Raw genomic sequence first — 12,686 nt, 5'->3', positions numbered from 1 at the left:
CCCCTCCCTCCTCTTGGCTAGCGGCCTCCTCCTCCTCTCGCTCTCGCTCCTCTGTCAGCCCACCCAACCCCCTTAAACCCCCAACCATAGGACGCCGCCGAGGCGGAGGTGCGGTCGCAGGAGACCGCAGCTTGCCAGCCTCGAGAGGCCAGCAGCAACTGGTCTACCGACCGTGACCCTCACCTTCTCGGAACCTTGTCTCACGTAGGCAGCCTCGAGGCCAGCAAGTGGACCGGCGCCCACGCCTCACTCGGTGTGCGCACGGCCCGACCCGACCCCTCCTCTCACCCCTCTGCGCAGTCTGCGCACGTCCGCTCTGTGGCACTTTGAGAGCCACCCGACCCGCCCCTCCGCTGCACAGCGCCGCTCTCTCTCCGGGGCGCTCGCCGCTGCCGCCGGCACCACCGACGCCTGCAGCTCTACGTCCGGAGGTGGCCGTCTGGCGCCCGTGGCTCTACCGCCCTCTATGGGCCTTATGATGGGTGATCTGGTGCCGAGCGCCCGTCTCGCGGCGGAGGAGGCCGAGGCGCCGCGCCGGAGCAGCATGGCGTCCGAGGAGGCGCTGCAGCAGCTGCTCGATGTGGCGGAGACGCTGCGCACAGAGGTCGCGACGCGCTTCGGGCGCGCGAGAGCGAGCTAGCAAGAGAGCAGCGCGCAAGGCACACGAGACACATCTGCGCGAGGGGTGGCGCGGGTCCATCTCTCCAGGGCGCTCTGCAGCTGTGAGAAGCGTCCGCTCAGCTGTGAACAGGCACCGGCTTGTGAACAGGCACCAGCCAGACCTGCGAGACGCCATCGACCGCTTCGACGCGCAAGTCTTCGCCGCGATCTCGCCCGTCGCCACGCCATCACCCTCCCCCATGGCTTCCCCGGCGAGGCCGGCGCGGCAACCCACGCCCATGTAGTGAGTGGTGCAACTTCCAGGATTGCTCCACGCCCATGTGTAGCGCCTGCCGTCTCGCGGATGACACAAAAGCGCGCGGGAGGGAGAGGAAGGACTGGGAGCGAGGCGGAGTTCGTAACGACCCGCGATGACACCGCACCCAGCCGGCCGCGCTCTTGTGCGCACCCGGGACGCTGGAGGCTGCTGGCTGGAGGCCCTGGACCTGGAGACGTTCGAACCGAAAGATTCTTTTTCATCCAGTGCGCCCCAGTCCCGTGCCTCTCTCTACGGACACCTTGTTGCACCTTTATATTATTCGCCGGCTATAGGAATACGCGAAAAGTACCATCCCCTGAGCGCTAGACCATTCCTCCCGCTGTCATTCAATCCTCATTCCGCTGAGAGATTTTAGAAAACCAACAAGAAATCACGACTCTCACAGTGATTTGGGCTCGGCAGCTTGTCAGCCCTCAGCCGAAGCTGGGGCCGGTCCCGTAGCCGAGAGAGCCCGCGCCGATGAGTTCGACGCGGTCGGGGGGACCTGCGGACAGGCCAGCGAGATGGCGATCGCTGTACTTCATGGTGTCATCCGCTGTCCGGCTGTGACCGAACCCTCTACCTGCACGTGCTTGTTTTATCCATTTTTTATCAATTATCGTGATCAATCAATCCAGTTTACAAAAAATCGTTGCCTGTGGTTGCTGTGCCCACGTTTTTCTCTTTCTCCCCGCTCATACTATCAAGAAAAGAATTACACTTCCGCGCTCGCTCCTCGACTCCCGTCCCTCCCTTGGGTCGTCTTTTTCTTTCTTTCTTTTTGGCCTCACTACCTCGCATTGTCTGCGTGTATATGGCCTCCCACCGCATCGGCGCGCGCGTCGCGGGCCTCTCGCCAGAGCAGCTGTGCGCCATCATCGAGGCGCAGGCGGGCGCGAGCGCCGCCGCGCTGCGCGTGGCGGAGGAGCACGCCGCTCGGCTCGTGGAGCAGCCCGAGTGGGTGCTCTCCGAGGTCCTCCTCTCGCCGGACCTCGCCCCGCACATCCTCGCCCAGCTGCCGACCAAGGAGCACGCCGTCAAGGGGACGTGCCGCGCGTGGCGCCGCGGCTGGAAGGAGACCCTGAAGACGCGCCTGAGGCCGCGCCTGGTCGTGATCGGCGGCAACGACAGCGAGGGCGAGTTCCTCAACTCGCTGGAGCGGTACGACGCGGCAACAGATGAGTGGGAGGAAGAAGCTGTGGCACCGATGCCACGCACGGAAGTCGGCATGACGGTGTTCGGCGGCAAGCCCTACGCAGCGGGCGGCAAGGATGAGGATGGCGCAACTTGCAACAGGGTGGAGCTGTACGATTTGGCGACGAAATCGTGGGAGAGGGTGACGCCATTGGCGACGGCGCGGTTGTATCATCGCATGGCGGTGCTCGACGGTAAGCTGTACGCTGTGGGTGGCTGCCGCTATCACCACCTCCTCAGCTCGGTCGAGCGGTACGATCCGGCGCTGGATGCGTGGGAGGCGGTGGCACCGATGCCGACGGCGCGGATGAGTCTCGGTGTGGCAGTTCTCGACGGCAAGCTGTACGCCGTGGGAGGCTACAACGACGACGACGGCGCCCTCAGCTCGGTCGATCGGTACGACCCGGCGACGAATGCGTGGGAGGCGGTGGCGCCGATGGGGACGGCGCGGGTAGTTCTCGCCGTGGCGGTGCTCGACGGCAAGCTGTACGCTGTGGGCGGAGAGAGCAACGACAACTACCTCTCCTCTGTCGAGAGGTACGACCCCGCGCTGAATGCGTGGGATGCGGTGGCACCGATGGGGACGGCGAGGAGTGACCATGGAGTGGTGGTGCTTGACGGCACACTGTATGTTGTTGGCGGCGAGACGAAGAATGACGAGGACGACGAGTTCGACGAGCTCGAGTTACTCAACACAGTGGAGCAATACAACCCGGCTACGAACGCCTGGGAAGGGCTGGCGCCAATGGCAACGGCACGAGTCTCCCTGTGTTGCCTTGCTGTAGATTAGCGGGTTGAGTGAGAGAACTCGCTCGCGCAATAAACACACACACGTGCGCACATCGCGCACACGACTCTCGCACCCCTCCCCCCGAGTCTCGCTATTATCTTGTGTGTGAACCCCCGCACCCTGTGTGTAGTGTGGTCTGTGGAGAAGTTTACCTTGCGTCACAAGCACCACACATGTATAGAGACCCAGCGTGCGCATCGTGCCAACCGGGTGCGCGTGCGGTGGCCGCGGTGCACACGGCGTCCCACAAGAGAGAGACGCGTCTCCATATGGCTTCTCGCGACTCTCTACCAGGAGCCGAGGGATCCGGCGGTGACAGCCGTTCCACCGGAGGCCGCATTCCCCGCCTCCGCTCCGCCCCGCGCGCGCGAGAAGCGGGCCCCGGCCCAGCCCGACCACCGCAGCGCCGCCGTCGAGGCCGCCTCGGCCGGAGGCGGCGCAGTCAGCGGTGCGGTCGGGACCTCGGCCTGTGGTCAGCCGCCTCTCGCCAGCTCGAAGCCTTCCCGTCGGCGCCGTCCCCTCCCCGCATCTGCCCTCCTCGCCCTCCTCGCCCCCTCCCCTCCTCAACCCCTCCCCTGCCTCACCTCACGTTGACGTTACCGTAAGCCACCTCGTAGCTCGAGTACAGCTGGAACGAGCCCTCCTGCACCTGCAGGTAGCTCGCCTGGGCACACACAGGGCGAGGCGTGAAGAGGCGCCGTGGCACAAGTGGGCAGCCCCCACCGCCGCCGCAGGCGGAGGCGTCGCCTGCGGCTGCTTGGCGACGTAAAAGGGAACAAAGCCGGCGGCGCGCAGCGACGTGAGGATCAGTCGGTACTCCTCCCACATGTCCTCGTCCTGTTCACGGGCGGGCGTGTGTGAGAGGCGGGTCGGAGGCGCGGTGTGCTCCTCTCCCCTCCCCCGCCGCGGTCGCCTTGAACTGGAGGTTGAGCGAGAGCTGCCGGATCTCTTGGATGGTGCCGAGGTTGATCAGGTTCTTCAGCCCCTTCCACTCCAGCGCGCTGCTCACCTTGAGCCGCAGCGCGTCCAGCTTCGGGTCCTCGTTGGACGACATGAGCGTGCGCAGCGTAAACACCTACGGGCACGCCCACCCGCCCAGGTGCAGCCGAGATGCGGCGGGCCGGGCGTGCCGTCTCTGGCGGGCGCAACCGGAAAGCTCACGTTCCCCTGCTCCGTCCCCGCCTCCATCAGCCCGTCGTACGTGGCGAGGCCGACGGGTGCGAACTGGTGGTTGGTTGCCAGCACGTGCGCCGCGCCGCAGCAGAACGGGTCGAAGGACATCACGCGGCAGCCGATCGGGACGCCGGCCGGGTCTTTGCGCGCGAGCATCGCCTTGTCAAAGTCGAGGTTGTTGTCTACGCCAAAGGAGTAGACGACGCACTGCCGCTTCATCTTTGGTGGGAAGAGGCTCTCGCAGTACGCCGACGCTGCCCGATCCGCCGCCGTGCTCTTGATGACCGTACCATTAGAGCCAGCGCAGCCCTGACGCCGGCGGCCGGGGCTGGGCGTGAGAGACACGCGAGACGGTTGGCAGCGGAGGCTGTGCCCCCGGCGAAGGTCCGGGGCGCGTCACGCAAGGCTGGCTGCGCCAGCGACAGGCGCGAGAGGTGATCGCGCAGGGCGGGAGCTACCTTTGGGAACGGCACGAGCAGCCGCATGACGGCGACCTTGCATTTTCCGCAGCCCAAGGTGTCGTCCGGCTCCGCGTTCTCCCACCACTTCTTCCGCCCGCTCGCGCCGGCGAGCAATGAGAGCGACAGCGCTGCTGCGAGGCGCATATTCCCAAAAAACTGGACTTGGGTGGGAGCCCGCCTTAGCGTGCGCCTCGAAAGTGAAAAAAAACGCAGCGTTTCTTCTAATCCTTCTGCCTGTTACCCTCTCTTCTCCTACCCCGTTTGGAACGCGAGAGTAGCACCGGCGTGTAGCCTCGAAGGGGCAGCCGGGGTCTCGCGTCTAGGGTCGTAAAAAGATATGTATTTTAGGGGACGGCTCGATTGGACGGTAAGTAAGGTTCAATGAGACGCTGCTACAAAGCGAGCTTCGGTCGCAGTTCGGCAACGCCGAACAAGGAGGAGAGGCGTGACACAATCGAGGGAAGAAACTCATGTGAGACAGAGAGTCACGCCGGACAGGAGAACACTACAAAGTCTACAAAGAGCAGTAACTATCTCCGCATTCCAACGTGCCTACCTAATGCGAACACTCGCATGCACCCACGCCAGGCGCGAAGCATGCACAACGAAGCTCTCTCGGGGCAGCGCCGCTAGGGAGCGATGGGGAAGATCTCTGGGTGAGCGCCGCTAGGCGATGGGGCAGAGCGCGATGCAGTTGAAGATGCCGTCGTGACTCGCGATGATGAGGACGAAAAGGAAGAAAAGGATGAGAAACATGATGGGGACGCCGGTTGGTGGCGAGGGCGAGGGCGAGGGCGGAGGGCGAGGGTGAGGGACAATAACGACTTCGACTGGGTCGAGCAGCTCGGGCACGGCGCACCGTCGAACCAGCTGTTCCGAGGCAGCCGACCACACGACGCGAGTCGCGCTCGCGGGCATCTCGTAGAAGGGCGCCTCGCAGTCGAGCAGGTCTTGGACCGCGATGCCGCTCTCGCTGATCACGCCGTATGTCGGCCCGGTGAAGGGTCGGAAGCGGGTGCCGGCCGGGTAGTCTCGCTCGAGCCAAGGGTGCTTGGAGGAGGAGACGTTTCTGATGAGCTCGACGAGCACAAGGGGTTCTGAAGGCTCGATGTCTGCTGCATCCCCTGCGGCTGCCTGGCCCAGGAGCTCTATCCTCGTGCAGCGATGCGATGTCGAGTTTGACGCAGCAGCCTGCAGCCGCACGCGACTGTGGAGCAGCTTGTCGCGCAGCCTCAGAGGGACGACGCGCCGTCCAAAGACGACCTCGGCCACGCTGCCAACAGCGGGTGGACTCAAAATCAGCGCCGTACGCTCCACCTGCTCCACCAGCACGGCCGCGGTGAGCCTCTCGGTCAGGCGAAGATCTGCGCTGAAGACGGTCGTGATTTTGCCGCTGAAGATTACGCCCCCTGTCCTCGTCGTGTGCAGCTCGCTCTTCTGCTGCTGCTGCGTGTCCAGCTGCGTCGTCAGCGCCAAGCCCAGGGCGAGGAAGGTGGAGAACACACAGAGAATCATGGAAGTGTTTGGCCAGACCGGAAGGTGTTGGCCGACGGAGGTGTTGGCAAACGGAGGAGGAGCGTTACAAATACGGCGGCCGCCGTCCCCCCTGCCTGCACCCGCCCTAGAGAGAGAAAGTAACCGGCCCTGGTGTCCGTGTGTATACCGCGATCTGCTTGCGTTTGGCTGTCGCGCGCGATTTCTTGTATGCGCGCTTCTTGAAATGCATAGGGCTCCCCTATTGTGGTCTTAGATTTTCGCCGTTAGAGGTGGGTTAAGAGGGAGATTCGCGCGAGCTGCGGGACCGCCGGGACGGCGGGCGGGTGATTGCGACTCGCCGCAATTGGCGACTTTTGGCGACTTTTGGGACGCGCGATCGACCGAGAATCGAAGATGGCAGGCGAGGCCGTCACGGCCATGATCGTGGCTGCCGACGCCGGCGACAACCCGCTGGCGGACCGCCGCGAGGACCGGGAGGCGGCGGCGGCGCGGGAGAAGAAGGCGAAGGTGACGAAGCTCAACTCGCAGACGGCGAACGCGATGGAGGTGGTGCGGGCGCAGCAGGCCGCGAAGGAGCGAGGAGCCTTCGACGAGGCGGCTCTCAGGGCGAACGAGGTCGCGGGAGCGCCGGTGAAGGGCACCTCATCCATGGTCGCGAGCATCTTCTCTTCTCGACGCGATGGCAAAGATCGGCAGATGGTGCAGCGGCGCGAGCAGCGGAAGACTCAGACCGGCGCGGGCACTGGCGCGCAGGTTGTGGATGGCCAGGAGAAGGTGGCGGCGTCGGCAATCGCGATGTACAAGAAGGGCGGCGCCGACGCACTCACGGTGACGGACGCGCACGCGGTGCTGGTGAATGACGTGGTGCTGAAGCAGGGCATGATGGCCATCGGCAAAGGCTGTGTCGAACTACCCGCACTGGGGGGGGGGCAGTTCGTGTCGTGGCTGGCCACATTTGCCACGTTTGTGCAGTGCTTCTATCCGTCGTGCGGCTGGCGGCACAATTTGCCGTTGGATGGGAGCGGAGGGAAGCCGATTGCCATCCCGGCGAAGCTGGTGGTGCTCTACCTGGCGATGGTTGCCAACGCCTTGGTGCCGATGGGAGGGTTTACCACCCAAGACAGCTTGGAGAGCTCCCGGAAAGGCTACATTTCGTAACGATAGTCGCTATTGGCCACCTGCCTCCTGCAGCCTCTGTTGGGGCGGAATGCGCGGGGTTTTCGGCGCGATGCCTCCGGCTAGTACACGGTACTGCTCTGCCGCAAACTCTCCTGCGCTCGCGTGACGTGTGGGGCGCACGCACTGCGCTCGAAAGTCGCGATTTGGCGATAGGCGCTCGAGCCGGCGCGCAGTGGAGGGGGCGCCGCGCAGGGGGATCGGGGGGGTGCGAGAGGGGGCGTGGGTCGGGCGCGCACCGGCCGGCTCCGGGAGCGGCCGTCACGTCGAAGAGGGGACCTGGTGCTGCTCGAATGACGACGCATGCCGCTCTGCTGCGCCGCCGATAGCCCCTCTTCCGAGCCGGCGCGTGGCGGCGAGCCGCGGCCAGTATCGCTGGTGCGGTGGAGGCGGCAGCTTGCATCGGCCGGCAGCGGGTGCGGCCATCACGTCGATGAGGGGGGGTTGTCGGCGACTCGTGTGGCTCGAGGCCTACGCTGCGCCGCCCAAGCCCTACTGCCGATCCAGCGCCTGGCGTTTGGGGCGAGCCGCGGTCGTCGTCGCTGATGGTATATGGCGGCGGCGGCGGCGGCTCGCCCTTCCCTCCGGCCGCAATTCCGATCCCGCCGCGCTCGCGGGAGTTGGCGCGCCCACCGCGGCACGGCGCGTGGCTGCGCATACGCACCTTACGCCCTTTCTCCTCAACGGCTATCCGTGCTTGCTGTGCCCCTGCGTGGTGTGTTTCAAGTTCTTACAACCCAAGGTGATAGAGGGCAAAAAGATCGATTGCGCTCTTGCCGATCCGCACCTACCTAGGCTCTTGGGTGGCGCTTCCGACGGGCTGGCGGTGGGCACGCCCGTGGTGCTCCACTCGCTTGTGGCGCGGCCCGATCTCAACGGGTGCAGCGGTATTGTCATCAGCGCACTTGACACAACCAAGGGTCGCCAGGGCGTGCGAGTGGAGGGTGAGAGCGAGCCGCTGGCGTTGAAGCCCACCAATCTTACAGCAACGCAGCCCGACGACGCAGTGCCGCCCGCGCCGGCTGGCCAGGCAACCGATCTGCCGCCGTCGGGCGAGGAGGGGCTCATTGCAGCGGTGCAGCGGCTGCGGTTCGCGCGGCCGCAGGCAACGACCAAGGAGCTGCACGCAGCGCTCTCTGCGCAAGAGTGGCCGAGCCTGACGCTCGGCGAGTTGAAGAAGGCAGCCTCCAAGGCGGCGAAGCGAGCGCCGCGGGAAGCGGATCCGCCGACAGCTTCTGCGAGCTTGACGCGTGCAGAGCCGCCAACCGCCGCCGCAGCGTGCGTGCCGTTCGAGGCCGGCTCCGTCGTCACGGACCGCGACGGGCGCAAGTTCAAAGTGGTCAAGAGCCGGAAGGATGGGCTGGTGAGCGTGATCACGACGGGCCGCCAGCGGGCCGAGATGAGGCAGGAGGAGCTCGTGCTCATCGACACGGCGCGCAACACGTGCCCGACCGGCTTCGAGCTGATCACGCAGTCGCCGAGCGTCGGACGTATCGATCAGTGCGACGCCCTCGCGGAGATCGTCGCCGAGCGCGCCGCGCCGCCGCAGCTGATGATGCGGCCATGGGACTCGTTCGGCGTCTGCGCGCAGCGCTGTGGCTCGCCGACGATCGCGGGCCTCGTCACGCATCCGCAGCTTGCGTGGGGCGTGCCGCCCGGCCAGCCACCGGCGCAGAGCCGCGTCGTGTGCTTTGCCCTCGACGCGGTGGCGCACCACCTGGTGATTGAATGGCGTGTGGGCCGCGGCTGGCGGCTGCTCCAGTCGTACCTCCGTCCGGAGCGAGCGGGCCCGAGGTACGGCGAGATAGGCTACACAGCGCTCGAGTGGGTGACCGCCACGCGGCCGTGCGGTGGCGCCGACACCAGAGCGCACCGTCGCTTCGGCCAGGGCCGGTGGCTGAGCGATGCAGACGTGCTGCAGATCCTCCAAGCCATAATGCGGCTGCGCTCTCTGACCGACGCATTGGTCACGCGCTGCCTGCTGCCGCAGACGCCCTTCCGCATCGGCCCACGGCCGCAGGAGCACGACCGATCGGCCCTTCAAGCATGGCTCACCTCCGTCGAGCCGGTCGGCGAGTGGGCGGGCGAGAAGATCCACGCTGCAGAGTCACGCGGCGCCACAATCTCGCGCCCACCAGGCCACGATGTGCAGGTGGCACTCGGCGACCCGATGCGGGGCGACGCGCTGGAAGTCTTGTTCAGCGTTCCGGAGGCCGCTGCGGCAGAGATCGATGCTGCGTACGCGGAGTTCACCGGCGAGAAGTTTGGGGCGATTCACTATCTGCGCCTGCTCAACTATGTCGAGTCGGACTACACCCAGTATGTCAAGACCGCCGAGGGCCGGGCTAAGCTGCGCGCAAAGCAGCAGGAGCGTGAACGGCTCTTCAAGACCTCGCAGCTTGATGGAGCGCAACGCACGGAGAAGGAACGCGACCACTTTGGGTGGGTGGTGAGGTGCATTCATTGGGGACAGGATTAGGCCGCCTGGTGCAAAGCCAACACTCCGATCGCCACCACAGCCTCAGTCTGACGAGACGCGCGAGAGTACTGTTCGCATGGGCTTTTATGGGCTGACTCTCTCGACACCGGGTGTGTTTGAGAGAAACCGCACCCCGCTGAAACTGTCGTTCTCTCTGGGGCGAACATTCTCTCTGTATGCACACCTGCACACCAATGGGGTGTCGTATTCCAAAAAGCGAATTTACCGAAAGAGGCGCGATCTCGGGCCGAGAGATGGGTTCTGAGATGCATCTGGACATGCCATGATGGCATCTCCATCTCGGAGAGACGGACAGAGTCCATTCGAGCCCATGTCGGCCAACCACAGCCCGCCTCACCGTCCGTGGAGCTTCCGTGGTCCGCCGCCGCTTCGGCTTCGATTTTTGACCCTCCCGAGGCTGCTCTAGAGGTAGAGCAGCCCCCCCGCGGACGCGCGGAGGCTGCCGGAACACCCTCCCGCGAGCCCTCCAAGCCCCCCCGAGCCCTCCAGACCCCTCCGACAGTCCTCCATCCGCACAGCCCCTCCGGCCCCTCGAGCCCCCTCCGACCCCTCCAGCCCTCTCTAGCCCACTGGACCCCTCCCACGCCTCGCTTTTGGCCAGCCCTCCAAGCCCTCACCCCTCCGAGTGCCCTCCTGGGCCCTGCCGCCTGACACCTCTATCGGTGGAGGGCTTTAGGTCACGGTCCACACTCCCGCCCTCCCGACCCCTCCACACCCCTACAGCGGCACCCCTACCCCTCCCGCCGTTTTAGGGCCTCCTGGCCCGCACTCACGACCAAGCACATCTTGCGCGCCGCCGAGTTCCTTCGCGATCTCGTCAACCGTGGCGTTATCTCTGTCGAACACCTCCCCGGCGTCGTGATGCTCGCCGACCTGCTCACGAAGGCTGCCTCGCGGGCCATCTTCACTGGCCTGATCAAGCAGCTTGACGACTTTCATGCACTCTGAATTTGTTTGTCCCTCGCGCCCCGCACTCGGGGCCAGGAGGGGCTGTTCCCGGCGTAGAGCTGTTTAACATTAACTTTGGGCCTAACAGTTGCGCTATTGTTGGCTGAAATCCTTAACGTTGTTCAAGTGTTCACCCCAGCCCATGCTGTTACTGTTAGTTACTGTTGCTACTGTTGTTATTGTTGTTCAGCGGTCAGCAAGCAGAAAATCCCCCCCCAAACGGGTAAAAACCCGAAAATACCTGGGTATTTCCGGGTATTTTCGGGTATTACCCGCACTGGACGCTGGAGATCGTCGTGGGTCACTGATAGGCCTTCCTTATTGTTGTTCAGGTCGCCTAACGTTAGCTACTGTTGTTGGGGAGCCCCACTGTTGTTCTGTTGTTACTGTTAACACTAGCAACACTGTTCAGCTCCCAACGTTAAACAGCTCTATTCCCGGGCATTCACACTATATTCCTGAGATAATTGATTGGGCGATTATATCCATAAGGGATTTCATCCCTTTGGATTGGAGATTCGTGTTTCCGTTTCTGTTTTGGGTAAAACGTATACAGCACTCTCTGACGCGATGCGGCCTCTGCCTAGCCTCCTGCTTCTATGCGGGAGCTATGGCGGGACCGCTATCGAATACAAACTTCCGTTATGAGCATGTGACGCCGCAGTTAGAGCGCGCGCCGGAAGAGCAATTCGTTCGGCGAGAGTCTAAGATTCTTTTGGTAAGTGGTCAGGTCGTCTCTCTCGTTTTGGTGCTTTCCGCGGTCTCTCTGCACGGTCTGGCACCAGCTGCAGCTCCCCAGCTCCTAGCCCAGCTCCCCACTGAAACGAACATCTAGGAAGTTTCAAATCTCCAATACCCCCCCCCTCCCTTCCCACCTTTTGTCCCCTAAATTATTCACACATGAATGCTCACATGCAGGTAGCATATATGCGAGATTGCTGTAACGGTAGTTTTGGGACAGCGTCACGCCGTCACCTCACGCCCTGCCGCCCCTCCGCGCGCCCGCGCACCCCCTACCCCCAGGTGCCTCCAGAAGCCGTAAACCTCACGCTGCCCCTCCGCGCGCCCGCCGCCCGCGTCTCACGCAGCGGACAGGTCCGCGATGTGCTCGGTTGGGCTCGGCGGCGCGACGGACTTCACAGTAACGTAATTCACAGTTCGGCCCACAAGCACCTCACACCGGCACCCCCTACCCCCCTACCCTCCGTCGGGCCTCGCCGCTGACCCCTTACCCCCTACCCCCCTACCCCAAACCCGGCATTGGAACCCTACCCTTCCCCCGGACAGCTCGAATCCAGCTGGAAGTTGGGGTGGGGTAGGGCGGGCGCCGGAGTGGGAGTCGTGTGACTGCTCCTCTGGTGGGGGCGACAGCTCAGCCCCCCTCTCTCGTTGGCCTTAATAAATAAATAAATAAAACGGGCACGCCAAACGAGGGGTGGGAGAAGGACAGGGTCCCCACCTGCACGAGCAGGATCTTGTAAGGACGATCAGGGACAAAGGGGAACGGGAGCGGGGAGCGCATCGTTGGCCTTTATATTCTTCACGAAAGCGCAAATTTTTGCCCGGCCGCGCGCAGCGCTAATCGGGCGTCCTTTGCTCCTCCGCGAGCTGCTAAAGGGCACAAAATCTGCGCAGAAGATGCACTCGAAGATGCAGTCGAGCCTTTCGAATGGCGCTGCGCCGGCGCGCAGCGCCACGCCGCCAGGCGTCCGCCGGAGGCTCCCCGGCCGACACATCCCGGCAAGCTTGCCGCGCGCAGCGCCCCGCGCCGCAGGCCCGCCGGAGGCTCCCCGGCCGACACACCCCGGCTGCTTCCGCGGGCGCGGGAGTGCCGGCGTGCTCGCCACGCCGCGAGGCGTCCGCCGGAGGCCCGCCGGAGGCTTCTTGCTGCGGGCACATCCCGGCAAGCTTGCCGCGCGCAGCGCCCCGCGCCGCAGGCCCGCCGGAGGCTCCCCGGCCGACACACCCCGGCCGTATTCGCTCGTCCACTCCTCGCCCTTCTCGCGCCGCTCTTGCGCACCTCTTGCG

At 64.7% G+C, this 12,686-nt stretch overlaps 4 protein-coding genes across 4 annotated transcripts; 2 read left to right on the top strand and 2 right to left on the bottom strand.

Moving 5' to 3' along the window:
- Positions 1–466: 466 nt before the first annotated feature.
- On the top strand, positions 467–2,911 carry EMIHUDRAFT_237520 (hypothetical protein; the record flags this gene model as incomplete). Its single annotated transcript, XM_005777904.1, has 3 exons — positions 467–604; positions 1,782–1,966; positions 2,899–2,911. 3 exons carry the CDS (start codon positions 467–469, stop codon positions 2,909–2,911), a joined length of 336 nt encoding a protein of 111 aa, XP_005777961.1.
- Positions 2,912–3,044: 133 nt separating this feature from the next.
- Positions 3,045–4,690, bottom strand: EMIHUDRAFT_443591 (hypothetical protein). The gene is made up of 4 exons (XM_005777903.1): positions 4,535–4,690; positions 4,053–4,385; positions 3,817–3,978; positions 3,045–3,740 (listed from the first exon to the last, which is right to left on the bottom strand). Exons 1-4 carry the CDS (start codon positions 4,679–4,681, stop codon positions 3,489–3,491), a joined length of 894 nt encoding a protein of 297 aa, XP_005777960.1. The 5' UTR covers positions 4,682–4,690; the 3' UTR covers positions 3,045–3,488.
- Positions 4,691–4,901: 211 nt separating this feature from the next.
- EMIHUDRAFT_367276 (hypothetical protein) lies at positions 4,902–6,076 on the bottom strand (the record flags this gene model as incomplete). The annotated part of the gene is made up of 1 exon (XM_005777902.1): positions 4,902–6,076. A coding segment is annotated over exon 1 (802 nt), but the record flags the coding sequence as incomplete, so codon positions are not given.
- A 351-nt stretch (positions 6,077–6,427) lies between these two features.
- On the top strand, positions 6,428–7,192 carry EMIHUDRAFT_237517 (hypothetical protein; the record flags this gene model as incomplete). The annotated part of the gene is made up of 1 exon (XM_005777901.1): positions 6,428–7,192. The coding sequence occupies one exon, from the start codon at positions 6,428–6,430 to the stop codon at positions 7,190–7,192; it is 765 nt and encodes a 254-aa protein (XP_005777958.1).
- Positions 7,193–12,686: the final 5,494 nt, after the last annotated feature.

This window comes from Emiliania huxleyi (assembly GCF_000372725.1).
Source record: "Emiliania huxleyi CCMP1516 unplaced genomic scaffold EMIHUscaffold_252, whole genome shotgun sequence".
Lineage (NCBI taxonomy): Eukaryota > Haptophyta > Isochrysidales > Noelaerhabdaceae > Emiliania > Emiliania huxleyi.
Note: the sequence above shows the minus strand (reverse complement) of the source record. Positions and strands in the feature narration are given on the sequence as shown.